The sequence below is a fragment of the Macaca thibetana genome, chromosome 20, assembly GCF_024542745.1.
Source record: "Macaca thibetana thibetana isolate TM-01 chromosome 20, ASM2454274v1, whole genome shotgun sequence".
Classification (NCBI taxonomy): Eukaryota; Metazoa; Chordata; class Mammalia; order Primates; family Cercopithecidae; genus Macaca; species Macaca thibetana.
The window spans coordinates 27,130,593-27,154,133 of NC_065597.1; the positions used below are offsets into that span (position 1 = coordinate 27,130,593).

Sequence of the window (23,541 nt, forward strand, 5' to 3'; positions counted from 1 at the left end):
ATTAAACATATATGAATCTTTAAAAAGAAAAATAACACATAAGCCAATACTGAGACTGAGACATAGACTGGAATAGGTTTTGAGGACATAACCACCTAACCCTCTGGTTCCCAAATGTGATTAGATTTTAAGTAATTGAGGTTGAAACACAGGAAAATCTCCTAGGAGCTGTCTCTATCTGCTCTCTTCCCTTTTTTTCTTCCCACTCTTTCTTGAATCCATTACAATCTAGCTTGAAGACTGAAATGGCTCATGGAAAAAATCACCAATGATCTCCCTCCACACAGCCAAATTCCACGAGCAAATCAATCTTCACCTTACTCAACCTACCAAGAGGCAGAGATCCAGAAGTCAACTCAGCAGCTTCCAAAGACTAGGTACATTGTTCTCAACAATTTTGTTACTGACTTGTCAGCTTTTAACCAGTTATGACCACTAGTGTTCATAAGTTAATTTCTTGTAATCACTTATAAGAAAAAAAAAATTCTCTCATTCCAAATTACAAACATCTGGAACAAAACACTTTCAAAGGAAACAGAAACAACTACTTTTATTGTTAAACTTTCGATTCACAGATTAAGTTTCAAAGGTTCATATTTCCCATGTTCTTTTTCTTTCTTTTTTTTTTTTTTTTTTTTTGAGACAGGGTCTTGCTCAGTCTCAAGGCTGGAGTGCAGTGGCACGATCTTGGCTCACTTCAACCTCTGCATCCCGGGCTCAAACGATTCTCCTGCCTCAGCCTCCCAAGTAGCTGGGACTACAGGCATGCACCACCATGCCTGGCTAATTTTTGTATTTTTTGTAGAGACAGGACATGTTGCCCAGGCTGGTTTTGAACTACTGGGATCAAGTGATCCACCCGCCTTGGCCTTCCAAAATGCTGGGATTACAGGCGTGAGCCACCATGCTTGGCCCATATTTCCCACATTATTAATGAGACCCCATCCACAGTGGTCCAATCAACTTTCAAATTAGCTCTGGGGAAAAAAATGTATTTAATGAAAGCTAGAAAACCTAGAGAAGGTCTTGCGCTTCATCTTTCACTACAGCTACGGACAGCTCTGCGCCACACTTGCACCAATCAGTACGTTTGCCCATGTCCTGCCAAGGAGAGAATTTTACATCATCACTGACATGGTGCGTTCACCTATTCTCATCACGTAACACTGATTCCGATTCCATACCTAATTTATCAATCTAAGACATTACTGGACCACGCAACCTTACATATAACTACCTCACAATATTTTCACACGAAGTTGCTGCTGCTTATGACACATCAAAGTTCACGTCAATGTGGCATGAAGTCAAGAGGATTCCAAGTTAACTCCATCAAAACCTTGGGGGTCAGACAGCATCTCCCAGTGTGTAGATGTTCACATCTAAGTTCTGAAGACATGATCTGAGCATGGAAGAGCTTCTGGAGTTGGCTGCTGATCTTCTGAGTGCAAGTCCCATCTGGAAATCCTGTAGGCAATGCCATGGGCAAAACTGTGTCCATAAAATTGTGCTCAGGTCTACTTATGACAGATAATCATGCCACAAAAAAAATGCCACAGGAGTCCAGACTTTCAACCAATCTACCAGCTTCTGCATCAGTATCACAATGCCAAGCTCTGAATTTTAAATGTGCACATATTGTCATATTCATATAGTGATTTATAGTTTTCAAAGCACTAGGTACGTGGTCCTCAAAAATGGTTGGCTTTATAAGACCCAAACTAAGGACATTTCATAGGTTTCAATGTTAACGCATATTGTGAGGGTTTGTGCATAATTATCTTCACACCAATAAAGGTATTCACTACAATACATAAATTCATTACACAGACCAAGAATAAGCTTCTAACTTATTGACAGATATATCATGTCACACACATAATTTGTCCATATTTTACTATTCCATAAATACTTACTATTTCTATCAATAATGCTACTGGAATGGAATAATATTACATAGAAAAATGTAGGAAAACCAGATATAACAAGCTGCAAAGGGCTAAATTTCAGTTATAAAATGGGTCAGAGGCTGAGAAATCACTATTTATCCACAAGGATTGCCTTATAAATCAAAAGATGACTGCAGGTTTCTCTTACATATCCAAATCTAGGAATAAGTTCATTCCATAGCAGATTTGAAAAAACAAAAATATAATGTAGGAAGTAATATTATTCATGGCAAACCAACAGCATGAAATTTGGTAGGCTTATCTAGGATGAAAAGGAATAATCTAGATTGTTTTAATACCCTCTAAGATTCCATGTTAAGTCATCCTGACAAAAAATCTTTTTAAAAATATGGTAACCATAAATAAAGTTGCTCAAAGACACCACACACGCACACACACACACACACGTACATACACACGGTTCTCTAATGAAATACCAGTTGAAGTGCAGCATTTTCATTACAGATAGTCAAACAGCTAGACCTATACAATACACACAGATTCTTCCTAATAGTACCAGCAATCTTAGTTATAAAATAATACTTTTCAGTAGTCTTTCTTGATGCACATTTAAAAACTAGTACAATTCCTCTAGTGTAATGGTCAATTTCCCTTAAAAAACAACATCTGAAATTATACGAGGTGACAAATCACATTATATTTCAATATTAGACTGCTGTGGCTCTAGAACAACAGAAAAGCGTAACTTTTGAACAGGTTAGGGAAAAAGCATGAAATGTAGATGTCTTCAATCAGCCTCAGGCATTACTGATCCTGTGGCATCCACACACCCTTGAGGTTTTTCACAGCATTCTGACAGTATGATGTCTGCTTTGCAAATGACGAATCAACAGTATGCTGAATAATCAGCAATAAAACACAGGAGATAAATTAAATGTGTTTTTCCAAATGTCGGAATACCAAGGTTCCCAGGAGTTGGCAAAACTTCTCAAGCGGCCATCCAGACTCAGGCTGTGCAGGACAAGGCCTCCTTACGTAGTGAACGGTTGAGAATATTTGCTCCCCACACCCAGAGCCATTCAGGCATATACTGTGCAAAAAGAAACTAAAAATGAAAGAGAAAAAGGTTGTAAGGTTAGAACCAGAAATCAACACTGAAGGAAAAAGTACACAGACCAATGCACGAAATCCACCCATCACAACAAATACTCACCAATCAATCACAACAAATACCAATCAATCACAACAAACACCCACCAATCACAACAAACACCCACCAGTCACAACAAATATCCACCAATCAATCACAACAAATACCCATCAGTCACAACAAATACCCACCAATCGATCACAACAAATACCCACCAATCACAACGAATACCCACCAGTCACAACAAATACCCACCAATCGATCACAACAAATACCCACCAGTCACAACATATACCCACCTATCAATCACAACAAATATCCACCAGTCACAACAAATAGCCACCAGTCACAACAAATACCCACCAATTGATCACAACAAATACCTACCAGTCACAACAAATACCCACCAGTCACAAGAAATACCCACCAATCGATCACAACAAATACCCACCAATCGCAACAAATACCCACCAATCACAACAAATACCTACCAGTCACAACAAATACCCACCAGTCACAAGAAATACCCACCAATCGATCACAACAAATACCCACCAATCGCAACAAATACCCACCAATCACAACAAATATCCACCAATCACAACAAATACCCACCAGTCATAACAAATACCCAGCAGTCAAACAAATACCCACCAATCGATCACAACAAATGCCCACCAGTCACAACAAATACCCACCAGTCACAACAAATGCCCACCAGTCAAAACAAATATCCACCAGTCAAAACGAACACCCACCAGTCACAACGAACACCCACCAGTCACAACGAACACCCACCAGTCACAACGAACACCCACCAGTCACAACGAATACCCACCAGTCACAACGAATACCCACGAGTCACAACGAATACCCACGAGTCACAACGAATACCCAGCAGTCAAACAAATACCCACCAATCGATCACAACAAATATCCACCAGTCACAACAAATACCCACCTATCAATCATAACAAATATCCACCAGTCACAACAAATGCCCACCAGTCACAACAAATATCCACCAGTCAAAACGAACACCCACCAGTCACAACGAATACCCACCAATCACAACGAATACCCACCAGTCACAACGAATACCCACCAGTCACAACGAATACCCACCAGTCACAACGAATACCCACCAGTCACAACAAATAACAATGGAAAAAGCCGCCAGGCACTACTGTATTGAATACCTAGTTTTGCCTAAGATCTTACCCTAGATTCTACAGGGAATAGAAGCATGACCACCACCCACCTACCCTACTTTCTGTAATGAGGCTGGACTGTCCTGCATGTAAATACAATTCTATCTTTACTTAATGTGATACAAACAGAATGTTCACTGGTTAAGAACCACAAAATCGGCAGGCCACAGTGGCTCATGCCTGTAATCCCAGCACTTTGGGAGGCCAAGCAGGGTGGATCACAAGGTCAGGCGATCGAGACCATCCTGGCTAACAAGGTGGAGCCCTGTCTCTACTAAAAATACAAAAAATTAGCCGGGCGTGGTGGTGGGTGCCTGTAGTCCCAGCTACTTGGGAGGCTGAGGCAGGAGAATGGTGTGAACGCGGGAGGCGGAGCTTGCAGTGAGCCGAGATCGCGCCACTGCACTCCAGCCTGGGCGACAGAGCGAGACTCCGTCTCAAAAGAAAAAAAAAAACAAAACTCAAAATCATTATAGGAATAAATCCGTTGGAACAGACAGACGCATACGTGGTTAGTACTCTATGAGAAAAGTGGGGCTTGTCAGGTAGGATGGAACAAAGTTCAACAAGAAAACAATCAGAAACACCAGGACGTTGGGATGGTATCTTGACCTATGATGAGGGGTCTCAGGGGACCAGGGGAGGGAGTCCTGCTGATGCTGCTCTGCTTCAGGGGTCTCATTCAGGGCCTTTGTGCTAGCAGCAGACATACAGCAATGTCTGAAAACAGATTTGGTTGTCACACTGGGAGTGGATGCTACTGGTATCTAGTGGGTGGAGGCCCAGGATGCTGCTCAACATCCTACAATACACAGGACACTCCCCATGACAAGGAATTATCCACTCTCAATGCCAACAGTGCTGAGGTGGAGAAAGCCCACACTCCTCTAACAGATTTGTCCAGAACTGAATGAAAGTTCTAATACCACATATATGAAAGAGAAGAGACAGGCCCTTGGCAAGTACTGACATTCTAGCCTTGAACTGAACTGATGCATGATAATAAAGGTTATCCAATCCTCTTGTCAATAAATGGACACAGGTTACTCTCCAGGGAGGACAGACACACACACACACACACACACACGCACACACACTCACGCACTCTGTGAACAAAGAAAATCACAGCAGCAAAAGCTACCAGAGAAATATGCCACGGACAAAAAGCAAAGGATGAATCAAATCTTTGACGTAAAATTGGAAATAAAAAATGATAGTGTTGAAAATAATTTGAGTAACATAAAATGAAAACAGAAAGTTTTAACAACTTTATACAGAAAACTACTCCAGGAATTAAATCAGCTTAACAGAATTTCTTGGCAGAAAAATACATTCTCAAGGAAAGTTTATCAATGTGAACAAAATTTAATTGTCAGTAAAATGTTCGTGTTTTATAAATACAGTCAAAATATCTACTGCATCTAAACCCCATCCTCATCATATCTTTATTTCTAAAAAAATTTTATGGTCAGTGACTTCTAAGACTACTTTTTTGGTTTCTCTGCTTTTCTCAAGTAATTAAAGGACCTAGAAACAACTACTTAAATAAAACTACTTCTTTTTTTTTTTTTTTTTTTGAGATGAAGTCTAGCTCTGTTGCCCAGGCTGGAGTACAGTGGTATGATCTTGGCTCACTGCAACCTCTGCCTCTCAAGTTCAAGCGATTCTCCTGCCTCAGCCTCCCAGGTAGCTGGGACTACAGGCGTGCGCCACCATGACCAATTAATTTTTGTATTTTTAGTATAGACGGGGTTTCACCATGTTGGCAAGGCTGGTCTCGAACTCCTGACCTCAGGTGATCCACCTGCCTCAGTCTTCCAAAGTGCTGGGATTAGAGATGTGAGCCACCGCCATGCCCGACCAAAACTGCTTCTTATTAAGCTCTCATTTTCATAAAAGTAATAAGTAACTGTTGATATACGTATATGTTTATTTGGTAGTGGTAAATCTAATACTCTTTATGCAAACAGTCCCAAAAATATGTTTGGTAATTAAGAAAACTCCGAATATTTAAAAAAAAAAATTGGACCAGGTGTGGTGGCTCACACTTGTATTTTATTTATTTTTTTTGAGACGGAGTCTTGCTCTGTCATCCAGGCTGGAGTGCAGTAGCACAATCTCGGCTCACTGCAAGCTCTGCATCCCAGGTTCACGTCATTCTCCTGCCTCAGCCTTCTGAGTAGCTGGGACTACAGGCACCCACCACCACGCCTGGCTAATTTTTTTGTATTTTTAGTAGAGACAGGGTTTCACCGTGTTAGCCAGGATGGTCTCAATCTCCCGACTTTGTGATCCGCGGCCTTGGCCTCCTAAAGTGCTGGGATTACAGGCTTGAGCCACCGCACCCAGCCAGCTCATGCTTGTAATCCCAGCACTTTGGGAGGCTGAGGTGGATGGATCACCTGAGGTCAGGAATTCAAGACCAGGCTGACCAATATGGTGAAACCCCATCTGTACTAAAAATACAAAAAATTAGCCAAGCGTGGTGGCACACACCTGTAATCCCAGCTACTCCGGAGGCTGAGGCAGGAGAATCGCTTGAACCCGAGAGGCGGAGGTTGCAGTGAGCCAAAATCGCACCACTGCACTCCAGCCTGGGCAACAAGAACAGAACTCTATCTCAAAAAAAAAAAAAAAAAAAAAATTCTAAACTAGGGCACAACTCTTTACTAGACCAGATAAAGGAACTCAAATATATTATAATGAATAATGATGCATCCTCATATGAATACTTAGGATCACAATTTCAAATATCTGACCCACTTACTTTCCAAAGTCCTAAAAGGTCCCAATCCTTTGTCACGCCTAAACGATAAACTTAAAAGTTCTATGCTGCTTGAAAAAATTAGTCTAAGACTATATGGATATATTATTTGATAAAATGGTTACATGAAATATAGCCCTATCTTGTGGTTTTGTGGTTTTTTTGGATTATATTTTTAACTTAGAGGTAGTCCTCAAGCAGTACTAGAATCTTTTACTTTGAAATTCCCATGTAAATACTTAGCATTTTTATAGTCCACTTACAGCAGCATATTTCTTTTTTTGAAACAGAGCCTTGCTCTGTCGCCCAGGCTGGAATGCAGTAGCGCGATCTCGGCTCACTGCAACCTCTGCCTCCTGGGTTCAAGCGATTCTCCTGCCTCAGCCTCCCAAAGCAGCTGGGACTACAGGTACACATCACTAAACCTAGCTAATTTTTGTATTTTTAGTAGAGACGGGATTTCACCATATTGGCCAGGCTGGTCTCAAACTCCTGACCTCAGGTGATCTGCCCACCTCAGCTTCCCAAAGTGCTGGGATGACAGACATGAGCCACCACACCCCAGCCAAAGCAGTATATTTCACCTTTGAGGTGCCACATAGATTGAACTTTGAAAGAATTTTGAAAATTCTTAATGTAATAATCTCACAAAAGAAAATTTAGTGTCTTAACCAAAATTATTAAGTGTCAGGCTTCAAAGTCAGAATTTATAATTCTCATCTTAGGCTTTAATCAGATTCCTCTGTATCACTGAGAAAGGTTCAGGATGCATTAATCTAATTATGAGACCTGAAGCACACTCCTACCTGAATAGAATGGGACCAGTACCCTGTGGTCCTTTTGGAAATTCCAAGAGTAGAAACAGCATGATGTGCATAGACTTTTGGCGAAGGCACCAACCACGAGCACCTGTGCAGAAAGCTGCTGGGTGCTGTCATGCTGGTGGCTACGTAGAAAGGGATTAGACTCTGTACAAAGATTCCTTTAGAGGCATATTCATACTGCAAGGCTCTGCTGAAGTGGTCTAAATAAGCCTGTTGAGACAGAGGGAAGGAAAAGACTTGTAATTCTGGGTGAACTTGAAAATCCAGGAGAAAAAAAGATTTGCTTATTATCAATTCAGGAAAAAATACAGGATAAGCAAATGTGAGTTGCTGACAAAGAGTTCAACAAATCAGACCAAACAATTGTTAATAAATGTTCTGTGGTATTAGGATTTCATCTTCCAGTAAGTAATATCTGACCTTAGAAGCAGAAAATGCAGCCAGCTGAGGAGTGGGTTTGCAGCAGGAGCCAGAAGAGATCGTGACGATGGCACCTTTCTTTCTCTCCACCATTCCGGGTAACACGACATGGACCATCAAACTGGCGGCGGCTATGTTCACATTTATGATGTCCCAGAGCTTGTCCTCAGAGAGCTGAGTGAAATACTGCGGGTAGGGATAAAACACACCCACGTTATTTACCAAGATGCCAATGTCTCTGTCCTTCAGGGCTTCTCGAATTGGAAGGTAGATCTCACGGCCGCTGCTGAAGTCCGCAACTATAATATCAGTTTCCACTTTGTACGTGTCGGCTATGTCTTTAGCAACAACCTGCAGCTTCTCCTCATTCCGACTAATCAGGATGATATTGAGACCTCGGCTTGCTAACTCCTCAGCGTAGGCTTTTCCAATCCCATCTGTTGCACCTAGGATGCAAGTCAGGAAAAGTGAGCATGCGCATTTCATGGTGTGACCCTTAAAATGGACCTGAAGTACCCCCTGTCAGGTTTAGTCAGAGAAAAATTCACACTAGAAGTCAAGTGAGTTCTAGTATCTATGAGTCAAGGGCACTGTTGCTGAGTCAGGAATGTGAAGGGCGCATGCTAAACACTCTCCCAGACATCCTGACACACAGACAGGGAGTTATTTTACATTCACCATATTGATTAGGAGACACAGTAGGAATTTGTTTTCAAACTATTATCTGGCTTGAATGAGTGGCAGGAGGTGCTTTTCTGGGAAATCTTCATAAATTAAAATGAAATTCAAAATACGTGAAGCATTTCTGAAAGTGGTGACAGTTTCTAAAGACGATTTTAAAACAGAGAACAAAAAGGAAAAGCAAGTGGTAGGAAGTGGGTCTGGAGGAGGCCTGGGAACAGGAGAGAGCAGAATAGGAAGGATACCAATCATGAGGCAAGTTCTTCCTAAGATGAGAACAGTAAGAAAATGTGAACATAATCACGGCAGGAGCCATAAGTTTTATTTTTTTATCAGCATGTTCCCATAAAAACATCACATTAAATTCAATAGCTCCTTGAAAAATGCATCTGACTTCATAGAAAAGATTATTTTGATTATAAAGTAGGTTACCACTGACAACGGCCCATCTTCCATACTGCTTGATCAAGTCTGCTCTGCTCCCCAGGCGGGGGATAAAATGCAGCCTGATCAGGCTGTAAAAGTCACAGATGACAGTGATGCTTTTTCTGGCCGTATACCAGGCTCCAACCAAAGCTAGAGCTTCCATATAGCAATTGCAAGACCTGGCGATTTCCCTGTACAAGAGGTAGAAGCTGTCAACAGCAGCCATGGCAACCTGCAGGGAGAAGGAAAGAGAGAGAGCCTCTTTGGTTAATAAATTAAAGGAACATACACAGTCTGAGTGAAGACATCCAGCTGAGGGCATCAGATCTTGTCAGTTGTGCATTCAAATAACAATAACTTTTCAAATGCACGTGACCCATGGATTCAGTCTGTCTGTCTGTCTATCTATCTATGAGACAGAGTCTCACTCTGTCACCCGGGCTGGAGTGCAGTGGTGTGATCTTGGTTCACTGCAACCTCTACCTCCTGGGTTCCAGCGATTATCCTGCCTCAGCCTCCCAAGTAGCTGGGACTACAGGCACATGCCACCATACCTGGCTAATTTTTTATTTTTAGTAGAGATGTGGTTGCACCATGTTGGCCAGGATGGTCTCGAACTCCTGACCTCAGGTGATCCGCCCCTACCTTGGCCTCCCAAAGTGCTGGGATTACAGGCGTGAGCCACCATGCCTGGAGATTCAGTCAATTTATGATCTCATCATTTAACATCTGTAGCTTATAAAGTTACTTTCTTCCAAGGAGACTAACCAAGATAACTACCAGAAGTTACCAAATTCCCACTAAAATCAGGTACTACACTACATGCTGTGGCTACAGAGACAAACACAATATGCTCTGCACCTGAAACACGCTCCTAGTCTAATAATAACAAACACAAAGCTTCTAATTCATACAGCAGAGGTACCTGTATTTCTTTGCTTTATTCACAATCAGCAAGTACGGAGGACCTGTGTAGGGACAAAGGAGATGAAACAGAGGTGGCACTAAGACATGGCCTTGGCCTCAAAAGCTTACAATCCACTGGAGACAAAACTCGGCTTTCAAAAACCTTTACATCAATTTAGAAAAAATTTTTTTTGTTTAAAGAGATACCCTCCAAGCCTGGAAAAAATGGCTTCTCAAATGACAATAGAGTGAGCACTCCTCCATCTTCTAACTTAATTTGTAGCCATCATGTTGCCTGGTCCCTTACATTTGAGGAAAGAAAAGTCCAACACAACTCTGGTGAGTGTCCACATAGCAAGCACATACTAAGCACCTACTAGGTTCTATGTACTGTGATTCGAAGGATTCACAGATGAACTAAATGACCGTCCCTATGTGAAGACACAGACATTTAACAAAATAATGTAAAATGTCACATGATCTGGTAGATGTGTGCCTGCAATCAGAGATAACCCTGCAGAAGTGGACCAAGGCCAGGCATGGGGGGCCCTGGCCACAGACCGAGTGAGTGGACTTCATATCAGGCTAAACCAACTGTGTTCATCCTGTGAAAGACAAAATATCAAAACGACTGCAATAGACTACACTTATATTACAGGGAACTCAGATACACACAAACCCAAGGACACAGCTTATATTCTAAAAAGAACATTGATTTTAAGCCAAAAGAAAAAGAAATATAAAACTTCTGGGGGTGGCCACTTTTAAAGAAATCCCTTTAAAATAGAAAAAAAAAAAAGTCTGGAACCTAAGAAAATACCCAACAGTACCAGCAAAAATTAGCATAAGTTTAAGAAAGAATGGGCGAATTACCTCCTACTCCACTGCAGTGTAATTTGAGCTCAACCAAGTTTTGCACAGTAAAAAAGGAATCAAGCAGAAGAAAACAAATTAACCACTGAAATGGAACACGCACAGGAACGGCACCATATTGTGACAAAAGGCATATAAAATAATTTAAAAACTGTTGAATAAATATATATAACTGTGTAGTGTTAATTACAAATCAACAAAACATACAAAATAAATATGACTGAAAACTGAAGAAGTGGAGAAACAGTAGGATTCCTAAATGCCCTACGGTAAGGAAACAATCTCTCAAAAACAGAAAGTTCCATAGTGGTACCGTGTGAAGTTGATATTGCTACCATATGAAGTTACCAAATTAAGCTAATGTGGCATTAAGTTTAAAAAATGTTTTCCTCGGCCGGGCACGGTGGCTTATGCCTATAATCCCAGCACTTTGGGAGGCCAAGGCGGGTGGTCAGAAGTTCAAGACCAGTCTGGCCAAGATGGTAAAACCCCATCTCTACTAAAAATACAAAAATTAGCTGGACATGGTGGTGGGCGCCTGTAGTCTCAGCTACTTGGGAGGCTGAGGCAGAGAATTGCTTGAACCTGGGAGGTAGAGGTTGCAGTGAGCCAAGATCGGGCCACTGCACTCCAGCCCGGGTGACACAGTGAGACTCCATCTCAAAACAAACAAACAAACAAAAAAGTTTTCCTCAAATGAAAAGTTGGGCCCCTTTATTCCCTACAGGTAAAATGCTGCCCACTGGGGCTCTGTGCACAGAAACTCACCTCCCGCAATGAGAATGCCAAAGTTCATCAGGAAAAGGAAACATTTTAAATTTGCCTAAGTACATAAGCCAAATACTTAAGCTAAAAACAACTAAAATAAATGCTCCTTTGGGGTAATTTTTCTTTATGCACCAGATTGGCTGAGATCACCTAAAATATGAGCTGTCTAGTTCAACGAAGTCTTTCTTTTTTCTGAGCAATCTTCCATACAGCAGTCACCAATACCCCTTACTGCTCCCAAATCCTTTGATTGACAATCCTTTGAAATATATTCAAAGTTAGGGCCCCCCTTCTGGGTAGCAAATGAGCATGCCTGTTTCCAGATGTGCATGACAGGAAGCCGCGCCACCGCCCCTCCCACAACCCTCCTGCTGCTGGATATGCTGATGACGGGGCAGGTATCAGAGTTTTCACACTGGCTGCAGCCCTTGAACAGTCATAATTACTGGATTCCCAAAGACATGCCCAAAACAGATTCCCAAAGACATGCCTAAAACATTAATATCCTATAAGACCAGTAAAAACTGAGATTTCAGCCAGGGACAGTGGCTCACACCTGTAATCCCAGCACTTCGGGAGGCCGAGGCAGGCAGATCACTTGAGGTTAGGAGTTCAAGACCAGCCTGGCCAACATGGCGAAACCTGATCTCTACTAAAAATCCAAAAACTAGCTGGGTGCAGTAGTGCATACCCAACTTGGGGGTTGAGGAAGGAGAATCACTTGAATCTAGCAGGTGGATATTACAGTGAGCTGAGATTTCACCACTGCACTCCAGCTTGGGCAACAGAGTTAGACTCCATCTCAAAAAAAAAAAAAAACCCAAAAAACAAAACAAAACAAAAAAACACCTGATATTCTATGTTAGACCATCCTAAATTGTGAGTTCCAGAAATAACTCATAAAACATGTGTGTGCCTTTTGTCATAACTAATCAAACACATGGCCATGAAGAAAGTAAATGCAAAAACAATGACCTATATGTAATTACCTGTATGTACCAGGACTTCTCAAGCAAAACGTAATAAAACTGGGAATAACAAGCTATGACTAAAGAAACCTAGACACTTGGAACATTAAGCTTATTCTTCTAATAACAGGTAGGCATACATCTAGGCATACATTAAAACAATGTTTTCAATGAAAAAATAGATAACTACGGGCCGGGCACGGTGGCTCATGCTTGTAATCCCAGCACTTTGGGAGGCCAAGGCGGGCAGATCACGAGGTCACGAGATCGAGACCATCCTGGCTAACACAGTGAAACCCTGTCTCTACCAAAAATATAAAAAATTAGCCAGGCGTGGTAGCGGGCACCTGTAGTTCCAGCTACTTGGGAGGCAGAGGCAGGAGAACGGCATGAACCCAGGAGGCAGAGCTTGCAGTGCACCACTGCACTCCAGCCTGGGCAACAGAGCAAGACTCTGTCTCAAAAAAAATAAATAAATAAGAAAAAAAAAAGAAAAAGAAAAAATAGATACTACATATCAAGATCAATGGGTTGTAGTCAAAGCAGTATTTGTGGGGAAATTAGTTGCTCCAAGTGTACAGAGTAAGGCTCTCGCTACAAAAAGGTCAGGCATGCCTCATGGAGTGACCCCACACTGATGGAAGCTTCCTCCTTCAGCCTGATTGTTTTCAAGAATCTGAACCTTTTTGAAGTAAATATCTAGCAAAAGGTGGCTGACAACACAGGGGGCCCCAGTTTCTCTGCTGAGGTCGTTACCTGCCCTGGGGTCTCTTACCTTCTGTCTGCCAGTTCTGGGTCGTCAGCAGTATACGGCTCTGTCCTTCTCTTAAGGCCAATCTGTGAATAAAACCACCAAGAAACAAATGCTTTTCTTTTCCTCTTAGTTCAGCTGGGAAAACTATATTAAACTAACATCCAAGTGCTCAAAAATCAAGAAAACACAAAAATTTTTACGCCATGAATCTCCGTACGGCAGCAAACCATGTACTAAGCACCAAGTACCCTGCTCTCAGACTAAGAAAAGCGCCTGGCGTCTGCTGGGGACACAGTGCATGTGTCCTCAGGAACAGCTGGAGGATGCCCCCCTTTTCCTATGCCTTTTTTCTTAGGGAACATTTCATCGAATGGGACAAAAGCCCATTCCAATCCCAGGGACCCTTGGGGAACCACCACCCAAGCACCACGCCGGCGTCGGGGAAGGGAGCAGCCACAGCTGCCCTCGGTGCCTTTCTCTGCCTGGTGCCTGTCTGGGTTTCACATGGGCCTCCCGCTGCCTCGCTCTGCACACCCCTTCTTCAGTTCCACCTGCAGCGTTCCCTGGAACATCCACATTGCCACAGACTGTCCTGGCCTCTCTTTCCAAATTCCTGGCAGGGATTCTGGCTGGCCTACCTGAGTTCAGGTGTCCACCACCTGTCTAATCTCCTGGCACGGTGGCAGGGAGGAAGGTGTCCCACTGTGTTTGGGCGCAGCCCCCTGAGGCTGTGAGTGGGTCAGGTGCTGAGGAAATGAAAGGAAACCTCTGGTCCACATTTTCCCTCTCCTCCACCACGCACACCGCGCTGTAACTGTTCTGTCTCTGACCACCCCAGCAGGCTGCAGTCCTCCAGTGCAGAGGCCAAATTCTACTCCTCTCTGTTTCTCCAGCACCTTCCACAAATCCTGGCACAAAGAAGCTCAAACTACCACATCTCTGGCTGCAGCCCACAGGCAGAGTCTTTTCCTGTCCGGCTCTCGGTCTCCGCACGGCAGGCTCCATCTCAGCCCCCAGCTCAGGAGCAGACCACCCACAAATTCCTTTGATCCTTTACAGAAAGAAAAGCTTGTGTGCTAAACCCACCAGGGACCTCCCACTCAGGCCAGCAGAGGAGACACACCCACTGCAGAGGTGCGTACAGGAACCTGGGGCTGAGAGGCTTCAAGCCCATCATGGCCCAGCTTCTCAACACCCCCACTAGACACCCCTCACCATCTTGTCAGGGGACGACCATCATGTGCAAGTACCTTAAACATGTGTTAATATTATGGTTGCCACGTATATTTTAAAAATCACAGACATCAGAGGGGGTGATGGCATTCAAGGTCTGGTCCTCAGCCTTGATGGACAGAAACGCAAGTTTTTCATTCCTCAGAGGCAGCTCAAGACAAAGAGATCTGACTCACATCCACAAAACCCACAAGACTGATACATTCAAATGCCGATTTAGGAATGGATAGTGAACACACAGCGAAGGGGCCTAAACACACATGGTCACTGGTCCCACAGTCTCTCGAGATCTACATGGAAAACCAAACTTCTAGAACAGCAATGAAAAATACAAAGCGTTAGAGACTGAGGACACCATCATGAATAAACCAGGACTCCGTGCCACCCGGTATACACGGAAGTCAGAGAAAGATACACCGAGCAACTGCAACGTAAGGTGGCCAGGGTGCCACTGGGGTGAAATGGGTCTTGAAGTGTGAGTAGAATCTCTGGGCAGAGAGGAGGGAAGGGGCCTCCCAGGCCTGGGCCCACGGAGAAAGGCTCGGCACTGTCAAGGATCTGGCCTGTTCAGGAAACACTGGGAAGTCCCCTGCGCGGACAGCACAGGCTGTGCCATCCCGTGTGAGGCCCCATGTGTGCAGGCGTACAGGCTTGAAGGAGGCTGGGAGAGGCAGACCGGAGACGCCTTCACACCAGACTGGAGTGCTTGGACCTCCTCCTCGAGCACCAAGGGAGGGAGCTGGTGGGGCTTGTTTGGAGGTAACGCAGCAGGGGAGGGGAGGAGTCCTGAGCCCTGGTTGCCCAGCTGGGGATGAAGGTGGGCCACACGGAGAGCACAGGCTCTGTGGCCTCTGCTGCTCCTCAGCCTCACCAGACACTTCACATATTCTCTCACACCCTGATGGGCCAAAAATGTTAGAGAATTGGAAATTAAAACTCATTCCCTCCTCTCGATCTTCTTCCCTACCCTCTGTACATGATGGAAAACAACATTTTTCTCATGACAAAAGAAAGCCACCACATTTCAAAAGCTCATGGCCTCTCACTGAAACTTGCAAAGGAATTTATCACACATTTAAGCCTAGAAGCCCACTAAGGCATATGTAGATATCAAGACTCGTCAAAGTTGCTTTAGGTGTCTGACTCGTTACTGTTTTGTGGCTTGATTAGTGAAAGATATTAACCTGTGCTACGGTCTGGTCTGAGCATTCGGACCCACTACCCGATTCTTGGTCTTGAATCTTAACCCCCCAGATGATGGTTTAGAAGGGAGGGCCTTTGGGAGGTGATCAGATAATGAGGGCTCCACCTCCTTGATCTTGGACAATTCAGCCTCCCAAACTGTGAAAAGTGTTCGCTGTTTCCAAGCCACCCAGTTCATGGTATTTTGTTATAGCAGCTCAAAACCGACTAAGGCAGCCTACAACCTAGAGAAACCCATGATGTGGAAAGCAATACTAAAACACAGTAAAATTCTGATTCCTGTACAATCTACCTGCAAAAAGTTATTCTAAAGCTTTGTTTTCTTAAACAGAGAGTAGAATGGTGGTTGCTAGAGGTGGGGGCATGGGTGAGAAGTTTTGGTCAAAGGGTATAAACTTTCAATTATAAAATGCATACGTCTGGAGATCTAATGTACAGTACGGTGAGCGTAGTGAGCAATACCGAACTGTAGGCTTATAATCTGCTTAGAGGGTAGATCTCAAGTGTTTTCACCATAAAGAAATAAAAAAGTAACTGAGGAGATGAATGTCTTAACTAATTTGGTTGTAGTGATCATTTCACAAAGTATATACATATCAAATCATGTTGTACACCTTAAATTTATATAATTTTCTTTGTCAATTATACTTCAATGAAGTTGGAAAAATATAAAATAATTTTTTAAAAAAATTTTTAAGCTTTGTTTTCTCATCTCTGCAGAAAACTAAAACATCTGTGAACAAAACAAAACAAAACCAGAACTGTCTCCAAACTAGAAAAAGAAGAGCAATTCACTATTATCTTTTAAGCATTTTCTACTTCTACAGGTCAAGAGTCATCAAAAACCTACAGGAAACATTACAACTGCAAAAGCGTCATGGGACAATTATGGTCATAACTGCAAGGAGCAAAGTCACCTCTTCAAAGCACCACTGCTGTGGCCTGTAACCCGATCCCACTCCACAGTGAAGGGGACTCCGCTCCACCTAGCAGTGTAAAGGGCAATCCAATCAAATACAAAAACCTTCATGAACCAAGAGTTCTGGGAGGAAAGTCCTGGCTGAAACATGGACATCACCAAGCTATCCAAATGCATGTGACGTGGGGCGGGTGGTAAAAGAACACAAGGCAGACTGGCCAGGGTTTTAAAGAAGACAAAGCAAGTAGGACAGAAGAAAGACAATCAAAGCACCAGTGAACAACAGTGTGCTGGGCAGAGTAATGGCCTCCAGGGATATCTACAGCCTAATCCCCAGACCCTGTAAATACATTACCTTAAGTGGCAAAAGGGACTCTGTAGATGTGATTGAGTTAAGGACTCTGAGCTGGGGAGGGTGGGTCCAATGTCATCATGTGTCCTTGTAAGGGGGGCAGGAAGATCAAAGACAGAGAGCAATGTGACTACAGAGGGAGAGGTCAGAGAGCGCTCGAGTTGAGGGCGCTCTGTGCCGCTGTTTCGATGATGGACAGACGGGAGGGTCACCAGTCAGGGACGGAGGGCGGCCTCTAGAAGCTGGCAGAGGCCGGGAAAAGGATTCTGCCCTGGAACCCGCAGAGGAAGACAGCCCTGCTGACGCCCTGACTTTGGCCCAGTCAGAATGATCACAGATTCCCGTCTCCAGGAGGAAAGACATCTGGGTCACTTTAAGCCACTACCTTTGTGGCCATTTGTTACATCAGCCACAGGGGATAAGGACAAACAGTGGGAGGAAGGGATGGATGAACAGTCAGTTCAGCTTTCAGGACAGCGAAGAGACAAGCTGAAAACTCTGCAGCCTCCCTTAGGCTAAAACCACTATGTGTATTCAGGAGCCAGAAAGTCTGAGAGATTCCTGTCATCTTCGACTGACCAGGGTAGACCTGAGGTCCCGCTCCTTACCCGCTGGGATTATCCAGCTTTTCAGTAAGGCTCCAGGGCTATGGCTGTTTTCATTGAAAACATTTTTTCAAAGAAATCTTACTTTTTTTCAGAGTGTGAATCTGCCTTGTACTCAGCACTCCAAATCCTCTGTTCTTCCTAACCTTTCAAGTCCCATGCCTTCTCCTCAGTTCAATCACTTCCTGACAAGCACCAACAGCATGCCAGCCCTGGGGAGAAACTTCCTTCCTGTCTCTTCCCTTCCCAGGCCGTGGCACTGCCCCCGCCTCTGAGTTCCTCTCCATCTCTCTCACCCATGTGGCACTTAGCACACACTGCTCTGGATTCTATTTAAACACTCAACTTGCTCATATCTTGGTTTCTTGGTTGTCCAAGGAGAGCACAGGCCTCTGGAGGGCAGGAGATGTATAGAAAACAAATTTTTCTGTAACCAAAAAAAAATTTTGTTTTTAGACAGAGTCTTGCTGTGTCTTCCAGGCTGGAGTGCAATGGTGCCATTTCTGCTCACTGCAACCTCCGCCTTCTGGGTTCAAGCAATTATCCTGCCTCAGCCTCCCAAGTAGCTAGGACTACAGGTGCCTGTCACCATGCCCAGCTAATTTCTGTATCTTTAGTAGAGATGAGGTTTCATCATGTTGGTCAGGCTGGTCTTGAACTCCTGACCTCAAGTGATCCACCCATCTTGGCCTCCCAAAGTTGCTGTGATTACAGGTGTGAGCCACCGCGTCTGGCAAAATTTTAAAAATATATACAGAAGTATGTAAAACGTATTATGCACAGTTCAAAGAACAATAAAACAGCCACTTAGCCACCAGTCTACTTAACAAAACCAGTGTCCTGGAAGTCCTGTACGCTGCTCCTCTGATTACAACCCCTCCTCTATCCTGGAGGCAGCCTCTCTCCTAAATTCTGGGGTAGTCACTCTGACTTTTTTAACAAAACAGCTGTATACCCCAAGCATGTATTCTGAAACAGTAATAGTACTGCCAAGTTTTGCCTGGTTTTGAACCTCACGTAAAGGAGCCACACTGTATGGACCCTTTGGTGACTTCTTTCTTTCACTCAACATTATTCCCAAGACTCATCTATGCCCCTGCAGCTGTAGTCCATCCTCCTCTGCAGCTGCACAGCATCTCACGGTTCGGATGCACTGCAGTTCACAGATCCCCCTGCTGCTGGTGCTGGGCACATGCATTGTTTCTGTTGGTTTTGACTTTACAGTAAGGAACAGCACTGCAGGGAGCACTTGTCCCCATCTCCTGCACACCTGTGCAAGAATTCTCAAAGGCATCTGCCCATGGTTAAACTGCTGGGCCACATGCATTCCACTGCCAAATGCTTTTGCAAAGCAGAACCCATTCACACTCCTGCCAGCAGCAGGTTTGTGCCACTCCTCAATGTCACTGGCTGGTAGCGTCCAAAGCTTCACCTTCTGCCAACAGGGTGGCTGTGAAATGGTATCTCGTTATGGTTTTAATTTACATTTCCCTGGTTACTAATAAGGCTACAGTCCTTTTTATACGTATGTGCTGTCTGTGTTTTGTAATCTTTGAAACGCCCATTCCTATCTTTTGTCCTTTCCTTCTTTTTCTCTCAGAATTGTAAGAATTCTTTAAATAGTCTAGATACTAGCTCTCTGTATGTTTTGTGTCTCATTACAGTGTCTTTGATGAATTAAATGTGCCATTATTATTTTGAGACAAGGTCTGGCTCTACTGCCCAGGTTGATGTGCAGTGGCATGGTCACAGCTCACTGCAACCTCCGCCTTCCGGGCTCAAGCCATCCTCCCACCTCAGCATCTCAAGTAGTTGGGACTACAGACATGTACCACCAAGCCCGGTTTTTTGTTTTTTGTTTTTTTTCTTTTCTGGTAGAGATGGGGTTTCGCCATGTTGCCCAGGCTGGTCTCGAACTCGTGAGCTCAAGCCATCTTGAGTGGCTTGAGCCTTGGCCTCCCAAAGTGCTGGGATTACAGGTGGGAGCCACTGCACCTGGCTGAATATCTTAATTTCGAAATAGACAAATGCATCAATCTTTCTGCTTTAGGGTTTGTACTCATTACGTTTTCTTTCAGAAATCCCTCCTTAGCCTCAGGTCATGAAGAAATTTTTTTGAATTATTTTCTATAAATTATACACTTTTGCTTTTTCAGTTTAAGTCTTTAATCCTCCTGGTGTTTTGTGATGGTGTGAGGCTGGGATCTCACACAACTTCTTTTTTTTTTTTTTGAGACAGAGTATCTCTCTGTCACCCAGGCTGTAGTGCAGTGGTGCGATCTCAGCTCACTACAACCTCTGCCTTCCAAGTTCAAGCGATTCTTCTGCCTCAGCCTCCCAAGTAGCTGGTACTACAGGCGCGTGCCACCACGCCTGGCGAATTTTTGTATTTTTTTTTTTTTAAGTAGAGACGGGTTTCACCATATTGGCCAGGCTGGTCTCAAACTCCTATCCTCGTGATCTGTCCGCCTCAGCCTCCCAAAGTACTGGGATGTGCCCGGCCAGATCTCACACATCTTTATATTCCTCCTCAGCACCTGACATGCTGCTGTAAACAATTTTATTTAATAAATAGAACCAAATACTGCTTTGTGTTCAAAGCTTCAAATTTAACTCTTGAGAAAAATCTAAGAAGCTTCTCATACTCTGTGTCAGCAGTTTGACAAAGTTAATCATTGGTGTATCATGACTTTTTGGGATTTATTTGCCTTCACTGCCAATTTTTGGTATAGGACTAAACGCACAATGAAGCTGAGCCTAAGAGCAGCAACATGGAATCAGAAATCTGGAATCTAGTCCAAGATCCAATACTCCTCACTGTCATGTCTGTATTTGTGCAATAAGAATTAAAATATTCAGACTACCCCACTCCTAGGCGGATACCTAAGATAATTAGAAACTTTCGCTCACATAAAAACTCCTACTTGCATGTTCACAGCAGCCTACTCACAACTGCCAGAAGGCAGAAACAAACAAATTATCTATCAATGAATAAATGAATAAGCAAAATGTGGTGTTACCCATACAAAGGAATATTATTCAGCCATAAAAAAGCATGAAGTACCGATACATACTACAACATAAACTTTGAAAACATTATGCTAAAGGACAGAAACCAAATACAAAAGGCCATATGTTGTATGTTTCCACTTGTATGAAATGTCCAGCGTAGGCAAATCCACAGATAGAAGATAAATTAGGGCTGCTGAGGGACAGGGGGAGAAAAGGGGTATGACTGTTAATGGGGTTGGGGTTTCTTTTGTAGGTGATAAAATGTTCTGGAATTAGTTACTGGTGATGGATGCATAGCATTGTGACTATAGTAAGAACTACCTAGTTATACACTTTAAAATGGCTAAAATGATAAATTTTATGTCATGGGTATTTCATTTCAATTTTAAAAACCTACTTAAAAAAAAAAGTACCACCAATTTGTTCAACTCTGTGCCCCTGCAATATTCCTGCAGTAATTAAAACCAAAAACAGCCAGGTACAGTGGCTCATGTCTGTAATCCCAGAACTTTGGGAGGCCAAGGCGGGCAGATAACCTGAGGCCACGAGTTCAAGACTACCCTGACCAACACAGTGAAACCCTGTCTCCACTTAAAAAAAAAAATTAGCTGGGTGTGGTAGCACACGCCTGTAATCCCACCCAGCTGCTCGGGAGGCTGAGGCACAAGAATCGCTTGGGCCTGGGGCGGGGGGGACGTTGGTAGCAATGAGCTGAGATCGCAGGCACCACCGTACTACAGCCTGGGCGACGGAGCGAGACTGTCTCAATAAATAAATACACACACACACACACACACATTCTGAAAGGGGCCTGCCTGGGTTGGAATCCACCTCTCCATTTAAGAGCTGTGTGTCGGCCGGGCGCGGTGGCTCACGCCTGTAATCCCAGCACTTTGGGAGGCCGAGGCGGGCGGATCACAAGGTCAGGAGATCGAGACCACGGTGAAACCCCGTCTCTACTAAAAATTACAAAAAAATTAGCCGGGCGCGGTTGTGGGCGCCTGTAGTCCCAGCTACTCGGGAGGCTGAGGCAGGAGAATGGCGTGAACCCGGGAGGCGGAGCTTGCAGTGAGCCAAGATCCGCCACTGCACTCCAGCCTGGGCTGGGTGACAGAGCGAGACTCCGTCTCAAAAAAAAAAAAAAAAAAACAAAAAAAAAAAGAGCTGTGTGTCCTGAATGAAGTTACTTTGCCTCTCTCTGCACGTTGCTCACATCACCTGTAAGAAAGGGGATAACAGTTTCTGCCTAAGAACTACAAGAGGAATAAAATGACGTGGTCCATAGAAAGCACTCAGAACAGTGCCCGTCCATGAGTGTTCAACAGACCTAAGCTATTAGCCACAATTAGTGTTTGATATTAGCTACTGGGTATCTGTGGCGGTCAGAGTAAAACTGAGAACTCGCTTTATGCAAAAGATGCTGCTAAGTGCTTTATTCCTACTGTCTCACTTTATTCTCTCATTAACCTTATAAAGCGCAGCCAGATTCTCCTGTTTATACATGGGGAAACTGAAGCTCACAGAGGTAAAGTAGCACACCCAACACCCCACAACTCAGAAGGGCTGCTTGCAATTCAGATGGAGGTGTAGAAAGAAGCAGAGTCCTGGCCAGGAAGCCCACTGTGAGACCCCTAGACTGCCTCGCAGTCAACTGTACACATCCTGCTGGGATCACCGAGGGGCGCTGCAGCGATCTGGTTTCTGGGGCTGTGTCTGAGAGGCACGTTTTCAGAACAGGGACCTGCCTGGTTCGTCTTCCAGCCCTTCCCCTCCAGCACCCGGCAAGGCCCAGTCAACACGAGCAAACTCGGAAATCCTATCTGAACCCAGGACCGCTGCATGAGGAATCGGCGTGCCCTTTCTTTAGGAGCTCAATTCTTCTGAATTATTTCCATTTTAGAAAAACACGGCAACAACAACTCAAACCAAATCGTTTAGAAAGGAGAATAAAGAAGCACCGACAAAGGAGGCGATTGCTGGGGTCGCTCGGGGGAGGAGCCGGGTGAGAGGCTGCAGGGAGGGCAGGGCACCCGCCGGCGACAACGGGGTTCGGGGTTTGGGGGGAGAGGCCCGGGGGAAGGGAGAGTATGGGGGTGCAGCGCCGCGGCGGGGGGCGTGGGGATGAAGCCGGCGGAAGGAGGGCTCTGAGATGTGAAGGGGCGGGGCTGGGGGTGTTTGGTCTGAAGGAAGGAGTCTCATGGGACGGAGGGACGAAGATTTCCTGGGGTCAGGGGCGCCGAGGGGCTTCGGGGCCGGATGCCGCGGAGGGGGCTCGGGGCCTGGGGGGCGTGGTGAGAACTCAGAGGGGTCCGGCTAAGCAGCCGGCTGGCGCAGAGGGGTCCAAGGCGGGGTCTGGGGCGGAAGGGCCGCGAGAGGGCGCCCAGGGCGCTGGGGGCGCGGTACCTGCAGGGCGGCAAAGTCTTCCAAACCGGTCCCGCCAGACCCGCGCGGCCACCGCCCACGTCTCTGCCGCCGCAGCTACTGCCGCTCCGCGCCCTCACGTGACTCGCGCACGCGCCGGGGGCGGAGGCGTCTCAGGGCCCCCCCGCCCGGCGTCCCCAG

General features: G+C 44.7%; 1 protein-coding gene across 3 annotated transcripts; it reads right to left on the reverse strand.

Annotated features, from left to right (window-relative positions):
• Nucleotides 1-526: 526 nt before the first annotated feature.
• Nucleotides 527-23,498, reverse strand: HSDL1 (hydroxysteroid dehydrogenase like 1). 3 transcript variants are annotated; one of them, XM_050775055.1, is made up of 7 exons: nt 23,383-23,475; nt 13,677-13,738; nt 10,312-10,354; nt 9,393-9,618; nt 8,280-8,725; nt 7,842-8,069; nt 527-3,015 (listed from the first exon to the last, which is right to left on the reverse strand). In XM_050775055.1, the coding sequence occupies exons 4-7, from the start codon at nt 9,610-9,612 to the stop codon at nt 2,917-2,919; spliced, it is 993 nt and encodes a 330-aa protein (XP_050631012.1). In that variant the 5' UTR covers nt 9,613-9,618; nt 10,312-10,354; nt 13,677-13,738; nt 23,383-23,475; the 3' UTR covers nt 527-2,916. The 3 variants fall into 3 exon arrangements, with proteins under 3 accessions (XP_050631012.1, XP_050631010.1, XP_050631011.1); XM_050775053.1 differs by lacking the exon at nt 10,312-10,354 and having other exon boundaries at nt 23,383-23,498; XM_050775054.1 differs by lacking the exons at nt 10,312-10,354; nt 23,383-23,475 and adding an exon at nt 17,366-17,533.
• Between the last annotated feature and the right edge of the window lie 43 nt (nt 23,499-23,541).